Source organism: Cebidichthys violaceus, unplaced genomic scaffold (genome assembly GCF_023349555.1).
Source record: "Cebidichthys violaceus isolate CVI_PGR_0920_01 unplaced genomic scaffold, fCebVio1.0.p SCAF_2, whole genome shotgun sequence".
In the NCBI taxonomy this organism is placed as follows: Eukaryota; Metazoa; Chordata; class Actinopteri; order Perciformes; family Stichaeidae; genus Cebidichthys; species Cebidichthys violaceus.
In genome coordinates, this window is record NW_027176372.1 from 142,789 (window position 1) to 164,495 (window position 21,707).

The following is a 21,707-nucleotide window of genomic DNA, read 5'->3' on the forward strand; positions in this document are numbered from 1 at the left end:
AACCAGTAAGTCAGATGGTGTAACCAGTAAGTCAGGTGGTGTAACCAGTGAGTCAGGTGGTGTAGCCAGTGAGTCATGTGGTGTAGCCAGTGAGTCAGGTGGTGTAACCAGTAAGTCAGGTGGTGTAACCAGTGAGTCAGGTGGGGTAACCATTGAGTCAGGTGGTGTAGCCAGTGAGTCAGGTGGGGTAACCAGTGAGTCAGGTGATGTAACCAGTGAGTCAGGTGGTGTAGCCAGTGAGTCAGGTGGGGTAACCAGTGAGTCAGGTGGTGTAACCAGTAAGTCAGGTGGTGTAACCAGTGAGTCAGGTGGTGTAGCCAGTGAGTCAGGTGAGGTAACCAGTGAGTCAGGTGGTAAGAACCAGTGAGTCAGGTGAGGTAACCAGTAAGTCAGGTGGTAAGAACCAGTGAGTCATGTGGTGCAACTAGTAAGTAGGTGGTAAGAACCAGTGAGTCATGTGGGGTAACCAGTGAGTCAGGTGGTGTACCCAGTGAGTCAGGTGGTGTAACCAGTAAGTCAGGTGGTGTAGCCAGTGAGTCATGTGGGGTAACCAGTAAGTCAGGTGGTGTAACCAGTGAGTCAGGTGGTGTAGCCAGTGAGTCATGTGGGGTAACCAGTGAGTCATGTGGGGTAACCAGTGAGTCAGGTGGTGTACCCAGTGAGTCAGGTGGTGTAACCAGTAAGTCAGGTGGTGTAGCCAGTGAGTCATGTGGGGTAACCAGTAAGTCAGGTGGTGTAACCAGTGAGTCAGGTGGTGTAGCCAGTGAGTCATGTGGGGTAACCAGTGAGTCAGGTGGTGTACCCAGTGAGTTAGGTGGTGTACCCAGTAAGTCAGGTGGTGTACCTAGTGAGTCATGTGGGGTAACCAGTGAGTCAGATGGTGTAGCCAGTGAGTCATGTGGGGTAACCAGTGAGTCATGTGGGGTAACCAGTGAGTCAGATGGTGTAACCAGTGAGTCATGTGGTGTAACCAGTGACTCAGGTGGTGTAAATAGTCAGGTGAGTGGAATGGAATATTCTTCAATGACCAAGTCACCTGATCTCGCCAGGTGAGCAGCTGTTCACTTCCTGAAGATAAAAGTGAAGCAGAAAGACCCACAAACAAGCAGCAGCTGAAGGAGGCTGCAGTAGAAAGTCTGTGAACGCATCTCAAGGGAGGAAACTCACCGTTTAGTGATGTTTGTGTTTATGGAGCCAGACTTATTAAAAATAATGATTATATTCACAATTATGTTAGTTTGTCCAATTACTTTTGAGCCTCTGAACATGTGATGACTGTGTAGAAGTGGCTGTAATTCATAAACGGTCATTGTGATTGTTTTGTTTTAGACATTGAATTAAAGCTGAAAGTCTTCAACCACATGTTGACTGATTAGTTTCAATCCATTGGGGTTGTGTAAATAAGCAAAATTAGAAAAATTGTGTCACAGTCCAAATCCTTATGGCCCTGACTGTATATATATGATATATTTAAACTTCATCACTCTAAAGGATCCTCACTAAGAATCAATTATTTTAAAATCATCAACTCAATATAAAGATTCAGAGGTTTAATGTGAGATCATAAAAACGTTCTAGAAACTACAAAAATCAATGAAACCAGAAAAAAATAAAGACTTTTAAAATAGTTTATTTGTAGATTTAGTTTGTAAACAGATGATGATGACGATTGTATTTATGTGATATTGTTCATGTTCTTTTATGAACTAGATAAACATGATCTACTCTTGTGCGGAACCTCCTTCCATCATCCTGTTAACAAACGTTTACTAGAACGTTAATAGAACAACATGTGATCTCTTCTGACTTCATGTCAACAACATATAATACACATAATAGAAACTGATCTCATGTTTAATCTGTTACTGAAGGCAGATTATTGATTTATGTGTTTGTCCACTAGAGGTCAGTCACAACACAGAGAGTGATTATCAGAGAAACACTGATTCAGACAGTAGCTCATCTCCAGTCAGATGTTTCTCACTGAGGCTTTTATTCTGAAAAGAGAGGGAACAGAAATATATCAACATGACTTCCTGTTCATTCATCGACTCTTTCTTCCTTCAGAACCTTCACACTGACACACAGAACCTTTATGCTAACAGACAGAACCTTTACACAAACACACAGAACCGTTATACTGACACAGAACCTTCACACTGACACACAGAACCTTTATACAAACGCATAGAACCTTTACACAAACACACAGAACCGTTATACAGACACACAGAACCTTTACACAAACACACAGAACCGTTATACAGACACACAGAACCTTTACACAAACACACATAACCTTCACACAGACACATTGAACCTTTACACAAACACACAGAACCTTCACACAGAACCTTTATACAGACACATAGAACCTTTACACAAACACACAGAACCTTTACACAGACACGCAGAACCTTTACACAAACACACAGAACCTTTATACAGACACACAGAACCTTTACACAGAAACACAGAAAAGTGGTACCGGTAGTGGTAGTAGTAACAGTAGTAGTGGTAGTTTTGGCAGTGGTAATAAAAGTAATGATAGCAGCAGTGGTAGTAGTAGTGGTAGTAGTGGTAGTAGTACTGGTAGTGGTAGTAGTAATAGTAGTAGTGGAAGTAGTGTCTATGGTACCAGTAGTGGTAGTAGTAAGTGGTAGTAGTAATAGTGGTAGTGGTAGTAGTAGTGGTATCAGTAATAGAAGTAGTGATAGCAGTAGTAGTAGTTGTGGCAGCAGTACTGGTAGTGGTAGTCGTAATAGTAGTAATAGTAGTAGTGGTAGTAGTGGTAGTAGTACTAGTAGTAATGATAGCAGTAGTAGTAGTTGTGGCAGTACTACTGGTAGTGGTAGTAGTAATAGTAGTAGTGATAGCAGTAGTGGCACTTGGTCCACTTCCACTCACAGGAAGTACAGCCAGAGCTCCCCACAAATTCATGTTTTTATGTGTTTGACTATATAACGGTCAATTTAAATTAATATTTGAACTGAAGTAAACGGCAGTACTCTAAAATAACAAGTACAATAATAATACTAATAATAATCTGATGATATGAATAACAATTACTACAAAGAACAATCTATAAACCTGGCACAAGTAAAATAATTAAAATGTTTGTATACTTATCTATTATTTTCACAATGCTGTCACACAACTACTACAGTTTTTCTTGATTGCTTTGATGCAGCAGTCAACTCAAACTCCACATTTTCAAAACAGTTAACACACAGGCCGAAACAGTGGCACTCATGGTCGAAATGACACATTTTGTTTGCAAAAGGCTCTAACCGTGCCAAAACATTTAAAATATGCAACAAAAGCAAATTTTGCCTTCAAACAACACAACTTGCAAACAAGTGTATGAGCTCTTCCAATCAACCATTACACAGTGGACAACAAAATACAAAATACAGCACTCAGTGCAAATCAGTGCACCATTGCTTGTCATTGTAGCCAATTACTGTACGTAGCTTTCATGCCAGTGCCATTTGTTGTCAAATTTGCCTTCTTGCAAAGAATTGGATCCAGAATCAGAAATGCTTTGATGCAAATTTGATTGATTCCATTGATTCTTTTTTTCAAACTGTGGCTGAAAACTGAAATACTTTAAATATTACACAAAATACATGTAAACCAAAATAAAATCTATTACAGTAAAGTATAAGAAATAGCCACTATTGATACTCAGTCTCTTCTGTCTTGACGATGGGGCCACATGGCCTCAGCCACATCACATTCAATATCCTCTCTTGCAATGCACCGGGGGAAAAATCTTCTTGCATGCCTTATCCAACCGTGACATTCCTCTGCACCTATTTCTTGGGCAGCAGCAGTCATTGCATTCAGCAAGGGCATCTGCTCATAGGGACGGTGATCATAAACCTTCCACCTCCAAGCACTGAAGAACTCCTCTATGGGATTCAAAAATGGGGAATATGCTGGAAGGAACTGCATCATCATTCGAGGGTGTACTGCAAACCACTCATTGACAAGGCGAGAGTGGTGGAACGCCACACTGTCCCAGATAATGACGAAGAGTGGCATACCAGGCCTCAACAGCCCTCTCTCCTCAGGTGGGATCAGCCTGTCATGAAGTGCATTCAGGAATATTATGAGGCGCTCGGTGTTGTATGGGCCAATAGTGGGGATATGGCATAGGACACCATCATTGGAGATGGCAGCACACATGGTTATGTTGGCGCCCCTCTGTCCTGGAACTGTGATAGTGGCCCTGTACCCAATGAGGTTCCTTCCACGTCTCCTCAGTTTACAGAGATTGAAGCCGGCTTCATCAACATAAATGAAGACATGATGTGGCCCCTCAGCTTCAAGCTCCATTATTCTCTAAGTAAAAAAAGGCAAAATGACAATGAAAAGTGACTCCAGTTGACTCTAACTGCATGATATGACAAGGCATTACAGTATACTGTAGTAATGTTTCCTTACCTCCACATATTGATATCTGGCCTCCTTCACAACATTCCTTTGAAATGGAACTGTATAGAGCTGCTTCATGGCCATATGATTCCTTCTTAGGATGCGGTCAATGGTGGTCACACTCACATTGTTGATGTTCCTAAACATGCCCTGATCTGCGATCACTGCTGCCCTGATTTCAAGCAGCCTTATGGCATTGTTTGCCACAACCATGTTCACAACAGCTGCTTCCTGCTCAGCACTAAAAGTTCTCCCTCTACCACCAGAGAATGGTAGCCTTTGGATTCTACAAAGAATACATGTAATGGGAGTGAGGAAACAATTACATAAAGTATATCACTGAGGATATTTCTGTATATACTGTACAGCAACATTACCTGTTTTCCTGTCGAAAAATTCTGACAATGGATGCAACAGTGTTTCTGTTTAGCACAGGTTGGACTCTTTATCCAGCCTCTCTCAGTGAAAGACCATGATTGATAACGTGATCAATAACAGTTGCCCGAATTTCATCAGAAACCTGAGCCCTTCCAACTATACCTCCACCTCGCACTCGGACTCCTCTTCCTCGGACCCCTCTACCTCTTACTCTTACTCTCATCTGCCTTAGACCTCTTCCATCCATGTTGGCAAAGAACAACCCAGACGCTGCACCTTTTAAGGCCTGCAGACTGATTGCTAATTGAAGGTTTGTGTGAAGGAGTGTCAAACAGGTGCTTCAGTGATTTCATACTGATGTAGGTAGTTTCTAATAGTTAGGAACAGATGGTTTCTTTTTGGTTACCATAGCTAAAACAATGGAGTTTGGACTGCTTGAATGACATCCGTGTTAACTGTTCTGCAAAAGGGTGGGGAAAATGTGTCAATCCAATGAGAAAGGGTTAACACATTTGCAAGAGGTGTCTTGTGCTCTGCTGAGACAGTGACGATGAAAACCGAGTGGATCCCAGTTTCTTTAAGCAGGTCAAAGCAATCAAGAAAAACTGTAACACACCCCACCCCACGTGACAACATCACACTTTGTTCTAAACATTTTATTTTGAAGGAATAGAGCGGAAGCATCACACCTGTTCTAAACGTTTTATTCTGAAGGAATAGAGCGGAAGCAGCGTGGTGATCGTGCTCGTGACTCCGTTGAGTTTTGATCCTGAGCTGCAGCTCCATGAGGAGCAGATGCTGCAGAGTCAAGGCGGAGGAGGACCGTGAACGCACCACGGACACGGTATTTATCTGCTCTTTATGGACCTTTATGTTAATAATAATAATGATGTTCTCTGATCTACTTCATGTGTATGTCAGTAACTCGCTGCTTCCGCTTTGATCCGGTTTAAAATGTAAAAGGAGGCTCGTTCATCAGAAAGTTTGATTTGATGTCAAGTTTCATGAGAGGAGAAGAAATATTGAACACAAGAGAAGTGAGGAAATAACTTTCTGTTTACACACTGATGTTAAGATCAAGTTATTAATCTGTGTGTGTGTGTGTGTGTGTGTGTGTGTGTGTGTGTGTGTGTGAGAGAGAGAGAGACAGAGAGAGAGAGAGAGAGAGAGTGTGTGTGAGAGTGTGTGTGTGTGTGTGTGTGAGAGAGAGTGAGTATGTGTGTGCTCATCACTGTGATTCAATCAGCTCATATTGTATCTAAATGATATGATAATATATGTATATGTTATACAACATACATATACACATATATACATATACTGTATGTATATATGTGTATATGTATATATATATATATATATATATATATATATATATATATATATATATACTAGGAGTATCAGGAGGAGGTACTCTGTGGTATCTCTGTATCTGTGTGACCTCTGACCTCGGTACCTTTGAGCTCTGTGTGTCTCACTCTGTGTCTCACTCTGTGTGTTTCACTCTGTGTGTCTTTATTCAGAGAGACGTCTCACAGAGACAGACATGTCTGTGTCCACTCAGCTGGGTCTGCTGCTGTGGAAGAACTTCACCTACAGACGCCGGCAGACGGTACGTCCATCTGTCTGTCCATCTGTCTGTCTGTCTGTCTGTCTGTGTGTCTGTCCATCTGTCTGTCTGTGTGTCTGTCCATCTTTCCGTCTGTCTGTCTGTGTGTCTGTCCATCTGTCTATCTGTCCGTCCGTCTGTCCGTCTGTCTGTCCGTCTGTCTGTCCGTCTGTCCATCTGTCTGTCTGTCCATCTGTCTGTCTGTCTGTCTGTCTGTCTGACTGTCCATCTGTCTGTCTGTCTGTAGACTGCAGCATGACTGCACTACATGAAGTAAAACAACGTCTAGAAGTAAAACAACATTGTACTTCATGAAGTAGAACGTTGTTTTACTTCATGTAGTGCAGTACATGAAGTAAAGCATATTGTAAAAGAATAGTTATCTGAGCTTCAGACACACCAGACTCCATTGAATAAAGCAGTGGTTTAAGAGCTGCTATTCTTCTTAGTTTGTGACTCTGGAGGATCTGAACTGATCTGGTTCTGTGAGACTCTGGTGGATCTGAACTGATCCAGGTCTGATGCATCATGGGAGATTGATTTCTGCTCTGATTGTGTTTCTGAGTCGATCGATGGACGACGATTAATTATGAATGACATCATAAAGACAAGAAGCTACTTCCTGTTTCACACACACACTCTTTACCACAAGTGTGTGTGTGTGTGTGTGTGTGTGTGTCATTGTGTCTCAGTGTGTGTCTCAGTGTGTGTGTATGTGTGTGTCTCAGTGTTTGTCTCAGTGTGTGTGTATGTGTGTCTCAATGTGTGCTAATGGTTTCCTGTCTCTTCTTCAGCTTCAGCTCCTGATAGAAATCATCTGGCCTCTCCTCGTCTTCTTCATCCTCATCGCTGTGAGACTCAACTATCCTCCATACGAGCAGCATGAGTGTGAGTTACCTTTACTACCTGTTCATATCAGAGGGTTCAGGGTCCTGAGACCAGGACTCAGAGAGACCAGAATTCAGAGACCAGGACTCACAGAGACCAGGATTCAGAGACCAGGACTCACAGAGACCAGGACTCAGAGACCAGGACTCAGAGACCAGGACTCACAAAGACCAGGACTCACAGAGACCAGGATTCACAGAGACCAGGATTCACAGAGACCAGGACTCACAGAGACCAGGATTCAGAGAGACCAGCACTCAGAGTGTCGTCAGTAGAAGCAGAATGTTTGAGTGGTGATTCAGCTTCAGGAGCTCCGACGTGTTGAAACTCGTCTCTTTAAAGAGAGAAAAGATCTCTTCAGGCTCTTTGAGTCAGACCTTTGATCTCATTCAACCCTCAGATCTTCATTAACAACTTCATATTATATTAATATATATATATATATATATATATATATATATATATATATATTTTTTTTTTTAAAGAGGAACTTTAAGCTGTGAACTAAATTATACTTGTGTTGCTTTTATGGCGTTAATATTGAACCAACAATAATCATAATAATATCAATAATGTAGATGAAGCATCAAGTTGTTTATCTCACATAGCGGCTTGCTTGTTAGCTAGCTAACGTTAGCTTGCTCGTTAGCGATAGTTTGTAGACCCTGAACCTGGTTCCAATCGTCTCTCTCTGGTCTTTCGTCATTACGCTCAGACCCGAGAGTGAAGGCACACGTTAGTGAAGATATTTATTATTTAATAAATAAACACGGGTTCTGACTCCTTGTGAAATCGTGAGGATATCGTTGTTTCATTTAGGGAACCAAGAACCTTTTGAGGAACTAAAGAGCTGCAGCGACTCCATGTAGCTCCTGTAAGACAAACTCAGGGGGGAAGTAGTCCCTGAAGTTTCAGCAACATTAATCTAAATCTTTTATTTTATTAAACTTGTTTTGACCTAAAAAAGATTCAGTTTCCTGAGAAATAAAAGTTGATGAATTTTATTAAATAAAGAATCAAGACTTTCATATTTATTGATCTGTTATCTAATCAGTGTTGATTAGAAAGGTTCTCTGTTCTGCTTCAGGGGGTAAAGGTCCTAAACCTTCAGCTGATAGGGAACCAATCACAGTTTATCTACCTGTGATCTACCTGTGTTCAGGTAAACCAGGTGAACCAATGGACCGTCTGTTCCAACGCAGCAGGAAGATAAAACGTCTTCACTCACACGTCTTCATGTGTTTGTTTCTGTTCTTCAGACTCTTACTTTGGTAGAGGGATCACTTCCTGTTTGTTTCAGTTCTTGAGACTCTTACTCTGGTAGAGGGATCACTTCCTGTTTGTTTCCTGTCTGAAGGTCACTTCCTGTTTGCTTCCTGTTTGCTTTCTGTCTAAAGGATTCACTGCCTGTTTACTTCCTGTCAGAAGGATTCACTTCCTGTTTACTTCCTGCCTGAAGGATTCACTTCCTGTTTACTTCCTGTCTGAAGGTCACTTCCCCAACAAGGCGATGCCGTCGGCCGGCACGTTGCCATGGTTACAGGGGATCCTCTGTAACGCCAACAACCCGTGTTTCAGGAACCCGACGCCGGGAGAGTCTCCGGGAGTCGTCGGAAACTTCAACGACTCCATGTGAGAACACATTACTGAGGCTTTTATTCTGAAAATCTGGTCTGAACTAAAGACTAAGAACTGCTTCAACCTTTCATGTTGAATTCATTAGTTGTTATTTAAGGTAAAGAAACAAACTTTGTCAAAATAAAGGTGGAACTTTAATAAAGTGTTAAATCCCACTTCAGTTTCCGTCTCTATTTATTTAAATCTTTTACGTGTTTTTAACTAAAAACTGTTCTGTGTTTTTAGAATTTCTCGTCTGTTTTCGGATGCCAAAAAGATTCTTCTGTACAGTCAGAACGATAAAAACCTGGATGGATTTAAGGAGCTCGCTGCGGCTCTGCAGGGTCTGCAGAAGAGCCGATCAGGTAGGAACCAGAACCAATACCTCAAGTTCAGTCGCTTCGTTACATTTAGAAAATATCATTGTGAATTTACCTCTTCAAAGTTTATTTTGACTGAAGTTAAAGTCACAATAATGGAGATACTGAGGGAACATATTAATAAATGGAACAGATTATTAAGAAGGGAACAGATTAGGGAACAGATTAATGTGGAAGGTAACAGATTAATAAAGGGTACAGATTAGTGACGAAAAGGGAACAGATTAGGAAACAGATTAGTAAAGAAGGGAACAGATTAACAAAGGGAACAGATTAGTGAAGAAGGGAACGGATTATTGTGGAAGGGAACAGATTAGTGACGAAGGGAACAGATTAGTGACGAAGGGAACAGATTAATGAAGAAGGGAACAGATTAGGGAACAGATTAATGAAGAAGGGAACAGATTAGGGCTGGTTTATAACCTTTAATCGGGGATGGCTGGTAGAAACAATAGGCAGCCCAGGGATTAGAGAAGTGGACTAGAGAGGTTATGGACTAGAGAGGATAGAGAAGGGGACTAGAGCGGTTAGAGAAGGAGACTAGAGGGGTTAGAAAAGTGGACTAGAGAGGTTATGGACTAGAGAGGTTAGAGAAGTGGACTAGAGAGGTTAGAGAAGTGGACTAGAGAGGTTAGAGAAGGAGATTAGAGGGGTTAGAGAAGTGGACTAGAGAGATTAAAGAAGTGGACTAGAGGGGTTAGAGAAGTGGACTAGAGGGGTTAGAGAAGAGGACTAGAGGGGTTAGAGAAGAGGACTAGAGAGGTTAGAGAAGGTTCTCTCCAGTTTATGTCTGTGTGTCTGCTACTAGAAGATAGTATTCGTATCTATTTTTATTTGTAAACAGAGGTACAAACTCATCACAAAGAAGACAAAGATGTGGACCCTTGATGGTCTGTGATCCCCAGGAAGATCTTTGAATATCAACTTTAAGATGTATATCTACAGTCAATTTTAGCATTGCAATGAAGGGAAAACTCACCCAAGAATGAGTGTAAAGGGAACAACCACAGTCTCACTATCACACCATTATATGGTCGGGCTGAACCCTAAAATAAAGTATTTATATTTAATTAATCTTAATCCTGAACATATGAAACACAGATAATAGAATATATAAAAAGGGTTAAATCATGAAGTTATTTCACGACATTGAGACTCTGCAGCAGGTTTTGGTCGTCCCTCTTCTGGAGATGGATTCTTCAGCCTCATTGAACTAAAAGAATTTCTTTTGTGTGTTAATTATCAGTTTTTTTCTCTCCGCGGGGAGCGTTTCTATTCTCTACCTGCTTCGACCTGTGGAGCTTTATTCCCTCTAATCACGTCTGATCAGGTCGCTCAGTTCGTGAGAAGGTGTGATGTGAGCGTGGGAGGGGAGGCGAGCCCCAGCAGGTCTACCTGGTAAAACCTTCTCAGGTGATCTCACCTGTTCAGGTATACCTGGTAAAACCTTCTCAGGTGATCTCACCTGTTCAGGTATACCTGGTAAAACCTTTCTAGGTGATCTCACCTGTTCAGGTCTACCTGGTGGTCAGAGTTCTGTTCACCCCTCCAGCTGTTATAGCAGAAACATCTGTGAGTCTGAAGAGTTTAGACCACAACCAGAGACCTCAGACCAGAACCTTTAGTCTTATTTTTAGTCCTGATGTTAGTCCTGGTGTTTGTCCTAGCTGTAGTCTTTAGTCAGAACCAGAGGACCAAGACCAGAGACCTCAGACCAGGACCAGAGACTTCAGCAGGTCGGTCAGCGGGTCTCCTCTCTTCCCGCTGAGCATGATAGTTCAGAGAGTTTGTTCAGCTGCAGACTTTGACCCACTTTCAGAAGGTTACAGGTCATTGAGTTCTGGTTCTGGTTCATTTAACTTGTGACATCGTTATTGAAGCTGCAGAGTTCTGACCTGTTCATACACAACTATTCAAAAGAGCCTCGGGGCAACATTTAAATAAGAAGAATAAATTAAAGAAACTGGAAGGTTAGATTTAAATAGGAACAGCTTCCTGTTTCAGTATCAGTTTCACAATAAAAGCAGCCTGTGACAAGCTGGAGTTAACTTCAGCAAAGCTCTTCTTCAGACTTCATCATAGAAATAGAAGGTTAATCTCTACAGTTACAACTATTGGAATATCAGCTGATCTGTTCATAGTTTAAACTTCTTCAATCTAACCACTGAGTAGACTGCTGTCCTAGTTTAGTCCTTATTTTAGTCCTGGTGTTAATCCTTAGGTTTATCCTTATGTTAATGCTAGTGTTAATCCTGGTTTAAATCCTGGTGGAGTTTAGTCCCAGTTTTAGTCCTGTGTTAGTCCTGGATTTAGTCCTGGTGTTATTCCCGGTGTTTGTCATAGTTTTAGTCCTGGTGTTTGTTCTAGTTTTAGTCTTATTTTTATTCCTGGTGTTTGTCCTAATTTTAGTCTTATTTTTATTCCTGGTGTTAGTCCTGGTGTTTATCCTAGTTTTAGTCCTGGTGTCAGTCCTGGTGTTTGTCCTAGCTTTAGTCTTATTTTTAGACCTGGTGTTAGTCCTAGTGTTTGTCCTAGTCTTAGTCTTACTGTTAGTCCTGGTGTTTATCCTAATTTTAGTCTTATTTTTAGTCCTGGTGTTAGTCCTGGTGTTTGTCCTAGCTTTAGTCTTATTTTTAGGCCTGGTGTTAGTCCTAGTGTTTGTCCTAGTCTTAGTCTTACTATTAGTCCTGGTGTTTATCCTAGCTTTAGTCTTATTTTTAGTCCTGGTGTTAGTCCTAGTGTTTGTCCTAGTCTTAGTCTTACTATTAGTCCTGGTGTTTATCCTAGTTTTAGTCCTGGTGTCAGTCCTGGTGTTTGTTCTAGCTTTAGTCTTATTTTTAGACCTGGTGTTAGTCCTAGTGTTTGTCCTAGTCTTAGTCTTACTGTTAGTCCTGGTGTTTATCCTAATTTTAGTCTTATTTTTAGTCCTGGTGTTAGTCCTGGTGTTTGTCCTAGCTTTAGTCTTATTTTTAGGCCTGGTGTTAGTCCTAGTGTTTGTCCTAGTCTTAGTCTTACTATTAGTCGTGGTGTTTGTCCTAGCTTTAGTCTTATTTTTAGTTCTGGTGTTAGTCCTAGTGTTTGTCCTAGTCTTAGTCTTACTATTAGTCCTGGTGTTTATCCTAGCTTTAGTCTTATTTTTAGTCCTGGTGTTAGTCCTGGTGTTTGTCCCAGCTTTAGTCTTATTTTTAGTCCTGGTGTTAGTCCTAGTGATTGTTCTAGCTTTAGTCTTATTTTTAGTCCTGCTGTTAGACCTAGTGTTTGTCCTAGTCTTAGTCTTATTGTTAGTCCTGGTGTTAGTCCTGGTTTAACTTTCAGCACAATGTCCTGGAGGGTTGATACAGCATCTGATTGGCTGAGAGTTGTGTCTGGTTCAATAACTTCTCTGGATGTTTGTGATTGAAGCCGACGTGTTTCTCTGTTGGAGCTCTCAGAGGAAACTGTTCCTAGTTTGAACCAATCACGTCACTCAGAGCTGCTGATGTCAGACAGCTCCACATGTCCTCTGACCCATCACTAACAGAGTTATAGATAAATATAATATAACAGAGTCATAGATAAATATAATATAACAGAGTTATAGATACATATAATATAACAGAGTCATAGATAAATATAATATAGCAGTTATAGATAAATATAATATAACAGAGTTATAGACAAATATAATATAACATATTTATAGAAAAATATAATATAACAGAGTCATAGATAAATATAATATAACAGAGTCATAGATAAATATAATATAACAGAGTCATAGATAAATATAATATAACAGAGTTATAGATACATATAATATAACAGAGTCATAGATAAATATAATATAACAGAGTTATAGACAAATATAATACAACAGAGTCATCGATAAATATAATATAGCAGTTATAAATAAATATAATATAACAGAGTTATAGACAAATATAATATAACATATTTATAGAAAAATATAATATAACAGAGTCATAGATAAATATAATATAACAGAGTCATAGATAATTAAAGCTGCAAGCAGCGATGGACGGGCCCTCGCACCTTCCCGCGTCTCAGGGGTACTGGCGGGACGCCGGCAGACGCAGCCGCAAATGTCTTTGATCATCGGACAACGCGTCCTGGAGTTTAACATTTTTCCCGCTGGACTCTGCGATGCTGGAAATTATGTAGTGCAAATATTCCACCAGTTTCTGCATCCACTATGTGGCGCTACAGAACACACGCAAACATGCATTACGTTGCTCTACATCAAGTGCAGACCACATGTCAATGTCATGTAAATCGGATTCCGTCTGTCACATAACGCTGACTTCCTGTTGCCAGTAGGTGGCACTACGACTTTGAGTGAAAATTGGCTTGTAGACATCCTCAGGCAGTGACTGTTATCAAGTATGGCAACTTTGGGACAGATTTAAGCAAGTCCAGTGGAGTTACATCAGCTTGTTGTTTAATGGCGAATCACGTAAAATGGCCGCCACACCACGGCTACGTCATTCCATCAAATGTAAAGCTTTGAGTAACTTTTAATTGCAAAGATCTTTAGATTGTACAGACCAAATTTGAAGTGGATTTGACAAAGTCCCTAGGAGGAGTTCGTTAAAGTATAGCGAATAGAAATCAAGGGAAAATTCACACAAAAATCAAAATGGCCGACTTCCGGTTGATTTTAGAGTATGGTCCCAAGAGACTTTTTTTTAAGTGTGATACATGTGCCTATTAAATTTCATACATCTAGGTCAAACGTATTTCGAGGGCTGCATTGGCAAAATTTTGTAGGCGGCGCTGTTGAGCCAACTTGCCAATCTGAAACATTAAAATCACATTAGAAAACCACATTCATGATTTTAAATGTGTTTGCCATGTTTGGTTCTGGTTGGAGCATGTTTAGTCGCTCAAAAACACTTTCGTTTTTCATGGCGAATAATGCATCGCCACGGCAACGGCCTTTCACGAAATAACAATCTTTGAGTAACTTTTCATCACAAGGGTCTTCAAACTGTACTGACCAAATTTGAAGTCGATCTGATTAATTCCCTAGGAGGAGTTCGTTAAAGTATAACGACTGGAAATCAAGGGAAAATTCACACAAAAATCAAAATGGCCGACTTCCTGTTAATTTTAGAGCATGGTCCCAAAAGACTTTTTTTTAAGTATCCATGTGATACATGGGCCTACCAAATTTCATAAATGTAGGTCAAACGTAGCACTGGGGCTGCGTATTTGAATATTTGTAGGGGGCGCTATCGAGGCAATTTGAAACAGTCAAGCCAAAAAGCCAAATGAAATATTTATTTACATCACCTATGACACCTGTGTAAAGTTCCAAGGCTTGTTGAGCATCCTAAGCCACATAAAAATAAGCTTCATTTTTCATGGCGAATGACGCGTTGCCACGGCAACAGCGTTTTGCATCAACTCACAATATTCATGATGAAGCATCATCAATGTCTTAGGGCTTACCTTACCAAATTAAAGACTGATCTGGGTAACTTCCTAGTCAGAGTACATCAAAGTATAAAACTTGTCATTTCCTTTTGCCAGTAAGTGGCGCTATGACTTTTTGAAAATGTTGGCATGGGAATGTGCTCAAGACTGGACCAGCATCATGCATAAGAAGTTTGGGGCAGATTGAATAAAGTACCTTGGAGTTACAACAACTTCCTCTTTCGTGGCGAACGGCACAAAATGTGCGTGACATGGGCGCCACATAAAACGAAGGTCGTTCAATGTCAGTAGACCATTTTTGCAAATTTTCATCATTAAAGTCTTTAGATCACCCTGACCAAATTTGAAGTTGATCGCATAAATTTTGAGGGAGAAGTTTGTTAAAGTACAACGCCTGAAAACGATGAAAAATGCCTAAAAATGCAAAAAAATGGGAGTATTACTGTATCGCCCCTGAGTGGTTGTATGGAATAAAAATTTGAGTGTTTGTTACAGAACACAATGTGGACATACACACCAGATTTCGTGACGATAGGCCACATGGTTTTGAAGTTATATGTATTGCTGTAAAAGGCAACGCCCCTATGAAATTCACTGGTCCATATATTCCTATTGCAATGGGTTATCAACAAGCTTTTAGTAACTTTTGATGATATAGATCCAATAATGATCCACAGCAAATTTGGTACCAATCAGACCCAGCTTGTAGGAGGAGTTTGTGAAAATGTGTTTTTCACAAAATTCAAAATATAATATAACAGAGTTATAGACAAATATGATATAACAGAGTTATAGACAAATATGATATAACTGTAACGGGTGTAGTAAGGACCCAGGAGCAGTACGACAAACACCAGGGATGATTTGAATCGAAGCTTTATTTTCTTCGTAACACACAACAGGTAGAATTTTCACAGGAATACAGTGGCAGGCTCTGGTCGGGGACAGAAGGCTGAGTGAATTACCGGGGCAGAGGCAAGGCGGGGTAGTCCAAAACAGGCAGGGTCGGTAACGGGGAATCCTTTGCCCCGGAGTAAGGGCCCTCATAGTTCGCACCGGGAACCTGCTGGGTCTTTCTGTCAGGCGTCTTGGTCCTGGATGGTTGTTCTGGGTGCTGCTGATGAAACCGGGCTATGGTTCGGGGGTCAGAGATGTTACGAGCCGGCACCTATTGCCTCTCTTCCGGACTGTATCCCTCCCAGTCGGCCAGGTACTGAAGACCTCGCCCCCAGCGGCGGGAGCGAAGCAGGTGATGAACCGTGTAGACGAGGCGAGGGTGCGGAGGAGGAGGAGCAGCTGGCACCAATGGACCCTCCCGGACAGGTTTGACCTTGGATAAGTGGAATGTGGGGTGGATGCGCATGGCTCTGGGGAGCTTGAGCCTCACTGCCGCCGGGTTGATGATCCTCTCGATCTCGAAAGGCCCGATGAATCTAGGGCCCAGTTTTCTGGACTCCTGGTCTCGGTCGGAGACTACGTTGACTGGAATCCCATGCAGATGGAAGATGTGCAGGGATATGAGTTCTGCAGTCTCTTTAGCAGACGGGAGTTTGGGCAGAGGAATAAAATGGGCCATCTTGCTAAATCTGTCGACCACAGTCAGGATGGCGATGTGGCCTTCAGATGGTGGTAGCCCAGTGATAAAGTCCAGGGAGATGTGGGACCACGGACGATGAGGCACTGGGAGAGGCTGCAGGAGGCTGGCCGGAGCCTGGTGAGAAGGCTTGTGTTGATTGCAGACTGGGCAGGCATTGATGAATCCCTTGGTGTCCTCGTTGAGCGAGACCCACCAGAAGCGCTACCTAAGAGCGTCCTGGGTCCTTTGGATACCCGGGTGGCAGGTAAGTTTTGAGGAGTGGGCCCACTGGAGGACGTCGGACCGAAGGCCCTGAGGGACGAACAGACGATTAGGAGGGCATGCGCTGGCCCTCACTTACTCCTCAATGTCCCAGGTGAGGACGGCTACTTGGCAGGAGGCAGGAAGGATGGACAAGGAGCCAGAGGTAGGTTCCTCTTCCCCTGGAACTGACGAGAAAGGGCATCAGGCTTGACATTGCAGGACCCGGGGCGTTAGGAGAGCGTGAAGTGGAACTGTGTGTACTCCAGGTTCTTATGGTCGGTCCAAACCAGAAATGGGAGCATGGTCCCCTCCAATGCCGCCCCTCCTCCAGGGCGGGCCAGCTTCACTGCTAGTAGTTCTCGGTTACCAATGTCATAGTTTCTCTGGACGGGGGAAAGCAGACGCGAGAAAAAGGCGCAGGGATGGAGCTTTTGGTCAGTGGCTGAGCGCTGGGACAGAACACCCCCAACCCCTATGTCGGAGGCATTCACCTCCACCACAAATTGTCTGTCTGGATCCGGGACTTGGAGGATGGGTGCTGAGGTGAACCTGGACTTCAGGTTCTGGAAGGCTTCTGGAGTTATAGATAAATATAATATAACAGAGTTATAGATAAATATGATATAAACACTTATTGTTACAGTTTGAGTCACAGCTGCCTGTTTAAACCTGTAGAAGAAGAAAAGACATGAAGCATAAAGAACAAAGAGATGCAGGTTTCTTCCTCTGAGCTCCAGCAGACATGTGACAACATGCAGCTGATAGTCCTCACCTGCTCATTTACATACTGACACGCCCCCAGGAACGCCGAATATGGTCATCACATCCCTCAACAGTCCTGTAGCCATCTGTCTTGCCTGTATAGTCTGTCTCACCTGTAGCCTCAGGGTTCTGTCTCACCTGTAGCCGTCTGTCTCACCTGTAGCCATCTGTCTCACCTGTAGTCGTCTTTCTCACCTGTAGTCATCTGTCTCACCTGTAGCCGTTTGTCTCACCTGTAGCCATCTGTCTCACCTGTAGCCATTTGTATCACCTGTAGCCATCTGTATCACCTGTAGCCTTAGGCGTCTGTCTCACCTGTAGCCGTTTGTCTCACCTGTAGCCTCAGGCGTCTGTCTCACCTGTAGCCGTTTGTCTCACCTGTAGCCTCAGGCGTCTGTCTCACCTGTTGCCATCTGTCTCATCTGTAGCCACGGGCGTCTGTCTCACCTGTAGTCGTTTGTCTCGCCTGTAGCCTCGGGCGTCTGTCTCACCTGTAGCCGTTTGTCTCACCTGTAGCCTCAGGCGTCTGTCTCACCTGTAGCCTCGGGCATCTGTCTCACCTGTAGCTTAAGACGTCTGTCTCACCTGTAGCTTAAGACGTCTGTCTCACCTGTAGCTTAAGACGTCTGTTTCACCTGTATTGCCTGTCTCACCTGTAGCCTCAGATGCAGGTTTCTCTGAGGACAGAACCTTTGATCTTCTTTCTGATCTCTTCAGGTTTTAAGTTGAAGAACTTCCTGCGAGACAACGAGACTTTGTCTCTATTCCTGCTGAGAAACGCCTCGTTGTCAGAACACAACGTCCAACAGATCAGAGACGCCGACGTCGACCTGGAGAAGGTGAGGACACCTGATCTTATTCATATAAGATATATGAATAAGATCATATACATATATATGTATATATGTATATATACATATATATGTATATATACTGTATATATACATATATTATTCAGAAAATATGGAGTCAGAATTAGACAACACTGAAACTCTGAATATAGACTAAAAGTCAAAACATGGACTAAACTATTATAAGATGAGTTCACCTGATACTATTGAGGACTTTCCGTCTCAGGTGCTGCTGAAAGGTTTCGGGGTCCACCTGAGGGACATGTGTCCCAGGAAGGGGGGCGAGCGGAGCGTGGAGGACTTTGTGACCATTGCAGACCAACAGGTGTCGATGCTGGTACAGGAAGTCATCTGTCGGGCGCCACCCACCTGGCTGAACCTCGCCGAGCAGCACTTCCTGGACAACCTGGACTTCCTGAAGCCCATCCAGGTGAGAGCCTCAGGTCCCATGGCAGCGCTCTGGTTGGTGGAGACAGTCTGAGAGCAGTCAGCTGATAGAGACCAGATGTTTGTGTTTTGTTCACCTGTAAAATAAAACACCTTTATTAATTATGAATTAGTCTTTTAACAGAGGTCACATGATCTCAAGTTCCTCTTACTGGCTTCTTCCTGAGCTCTCAACTGTGTCTTTTCCTTTAGAGCCGTTACAGTATTGAAAGTTGTGTTGTGGGACGTTGTCCCCTGAGGACACACTGAAGGTGTGTGTTCAGTGTGTGGGACGTTGTCTCCTGAGGACACACTGAAGGTGTGTGTTCAGTGTGTGGGACGTTGTCCCCTGAGGACACACTGAAGGTGTGAGTTCAGAGTGTGGGACATTGTCCCCTGAGGACACACTGAAGGTGTGTGTTCAGTGTGTGGGACGTTGTCTCCTGAGGACACACTGAAGGTGTGTGCTCAGTGTGTGTGTGGGAGGAGGCGTGTCTCAGCCTGTTCGTTTGCAGGATCAGTTTTCGTAGCCTGGAGGACTTGTTTGCCGTCTGAGAGGCGTCGTGTCTTTCGTGTCTTTTGTCTCCAGAAATCTACGAGCTGCTGACTGACTGTGTGAAACTAAAGCGTTTCCACGGCGACAGAGACAGAAATCCTTTAAAATCCGTCAGTCAGAACTCTGGGAGAAAAAAAACCCTGTGTTCATAGTTTAGTGAGTTTAAAGATATTATGAAGACTATAGATACTGTTTATATATATTATATAAATATATTATATATATACACTGCACGAATGACGTGTGTATAATACTGTATATATATTATATATACTATAATACTGATACTTCCTGTATATTATGTCTCTTTGTGTCTCTCAGAGGGACGCGAGGTCCGACCCCGAGGCCGTCAAACTGGTTGCCAGGGCGACCAACAACCTCCTGGACAGTCTGGGTTCACTGGCGGTCGAGGTGAGACACACACCTGGTCTCCCCCACACCTCCGTGAGGACAGACGTGTCCTCCAGCAGAGTCCTCCGGGTTCACTGGGTTTGTTTGGCAGCTCTCAGCGTCTCAGAGTCTTTGTGTCCAGATGAAAGAGACGGACGAGTTCCAGCTGAACAAAGACGCTCAGCAGGTTTTCACTTCACAGTCTGAACAAACAACAAACACTCAGCGTCCTTCTGTGTCCCGCTAACTGTCCCTCTGTGTCCTTCAAACTGTCCCTCTGTGTCCCGCTAACGTCCCTCTGTGTCCTTCTAACTGTTCCTCTGTGTCCCGCTAACTGTCCCTCTGTGTCCTTCTAACTGTCCCTCTGTGTCCCGCTAACTGTCCCGCTAACCGTCTCTCTGTGTCCTTTTAACTGTCCCTCTGTGTCCCGCTAACTGTCCCTCTGTGTCCTTCTAATTGTCCCTCTAACTGTCCCTCTGTGTCCTTCTAATTGTCCCTCTAACTGTCCCTCTGTGTCCTTCTAACTGTCCCTCAGTGTCCTTCTAACTGTCCTTCAAACTGGGACTAGAGTGAGGACACACTGCGACTAGAATGAGGACACTACTGGGACTAGAGTGAGGACACACTGGGAGTAGAATGAGGACACAATGGGACTAGAATGAGGACACACTGGGAGTAGAGTGACGACACACTGGGACTAGAATGAGGACACACTGGGAGTAGAGTGAGGACACACTGCGAGTAGAGTGGGGACACACTGAGTAGAGTGAGGACACACTGGGACTAGAATGAGGACACACTGGGAGTAGAGTGAGGACACACTGGGACTAGAGTGAGGACACACTGAGTAGAGTGAGGACACACTAGGACTAGAATGAGGACACACTGTGAGTAGAGTGACAACACACTGGGACTAGAATGAGGACACACTGGGACTAGAATGAGGACACACTGGGAGTAGAGTGAGGACACACTGGGAGTAGAATGAGGACACACTGAGTAGAGTGAGGACACACTGCGAGTAGAATGAGGACACATTGCGAGTAGAGTGGGGACACACTGAGTAGAGTGAGGACACACTGGGACTAGAATGAGGACACACTGGGAGTAGAGTGAGGACACACTGGGACTAGAGTGAGGACACACTGGGAGTAGAATGAGGACACACTGGGAGTAGAGTGAGGACACTGGGAGTAGAGTGAGGACACTCTGTGACTACAGTGGGGACACACTGGGAGTAGAGTGAGGACACTGGGAGTAGAGTGAGGACACTCTGTGACTACAGTGGGGACACACTGGGAGCAGAGTGAGGACACACTGGGATTAGAGTGGGGACACACTGCGAGTAGAGTGAAGACACACTGTATATTGTTACATATTAATATATCTGTTGGTGTCTCAGAGTCTGATAATCAGAGTAAAGTTCAGTCAGAATGACCCGAGGAGGTTATCTCACACACACACACACACACACACACACACACACACACACACACACACACACACACACACACGCACACACATCCTGTTCCTGACTCAGCATCCACATAAACTAAACACAGTCACATGTTTTTAATTTAGTGTGTGTGTGTGTGTGTGTGTGTGTGTGTGTGTGTGTGTGTGTGTGTGTGTCAGTTTGTTTTTCTCTCTTCAGTTCATGAGCTTTATTTTGAAATGCTTGTTAAAAGGGAAGTGTGAATGTTTTTATGGATTTTAGGATTTAATAAGTTTAACAATATAAAAATAAAAGTAAATAAACTGAAATAAATAAATCTTCCCTGTAACCTCAGCTCCTCTACATATGTACTACCTTTAGTGTAGTACACTGTGTACTTTAGTACTATATGTACTACCTTTAGTGTAGTACACTGTGTACTTTAGTACTATATGTACTACCTTTAATGTAGTACACTGTGTACTTTAGTACTATATGTACTACCTTTAATGCAGTACACTGTGTACTTTACTACTATATGTACTACCTTTAATGTAGTACACTGTGTACTTTAGTACTATATGTACTACCTTTAATGTAGTACACTGTGTACTTTAGTACTATATGTACTACCTTTAATGTAGTACACTGTCTACTATTTGTATTACCTCTAATGTAGTACACTGTGTACTTTACTAC

The 21,707-nt window shown here is 42.9% G+C and overlaps 1 protein-coding gene across 2 annotated transcripts in view; it reads left to right on the forward strand.

Moving 5' to 3' along the window:
* Positions 1–5,587: 5,587 nt before the first annotated feature.
* The window catches only part of LOC137875081 (phospholipid-transporting ATPase ABCA1-like), a 42,355-nt gene continuing 26,235 nt past the window's right edge, over positions 5,588–21,707 (forward strand). For both annotated transcript variants that reach the window (XM_068714043.1, XM_068714044.1), the window contains exons 1-8: positions 5,588–5,662; positions 6,342–6,430; positions 7,222–7,315; positions 8,806–8,947; positions 9,179–9,297; positions 18,068–18,189; positions 18,428–18,631; positions 19,505–19,594. In XM_068714043.1, the coding sequence (XP_068570144.1) occupies positions 6,365–6,430; positions 7,222–7,315; positions 8,806–8,947; positions 9,179–9,297; positions 18,068–18,189; positions 18,428–18,631; positions 19,505–19,594 (837 nt within the window). In that variant the 5' untranslated portion in view covers positions 5,588–5,662; positions 6,342–6,364. The remainder of the gene's footprint in view (positions 5,663–6,341; positions 6,431–7,221; positions 7,316–8,805; positions 8,948–9,178; positions 9,298–18,067; positions 18,190–18,427; positions 18,632–19,504; positions 19,595–21,707) is intronic.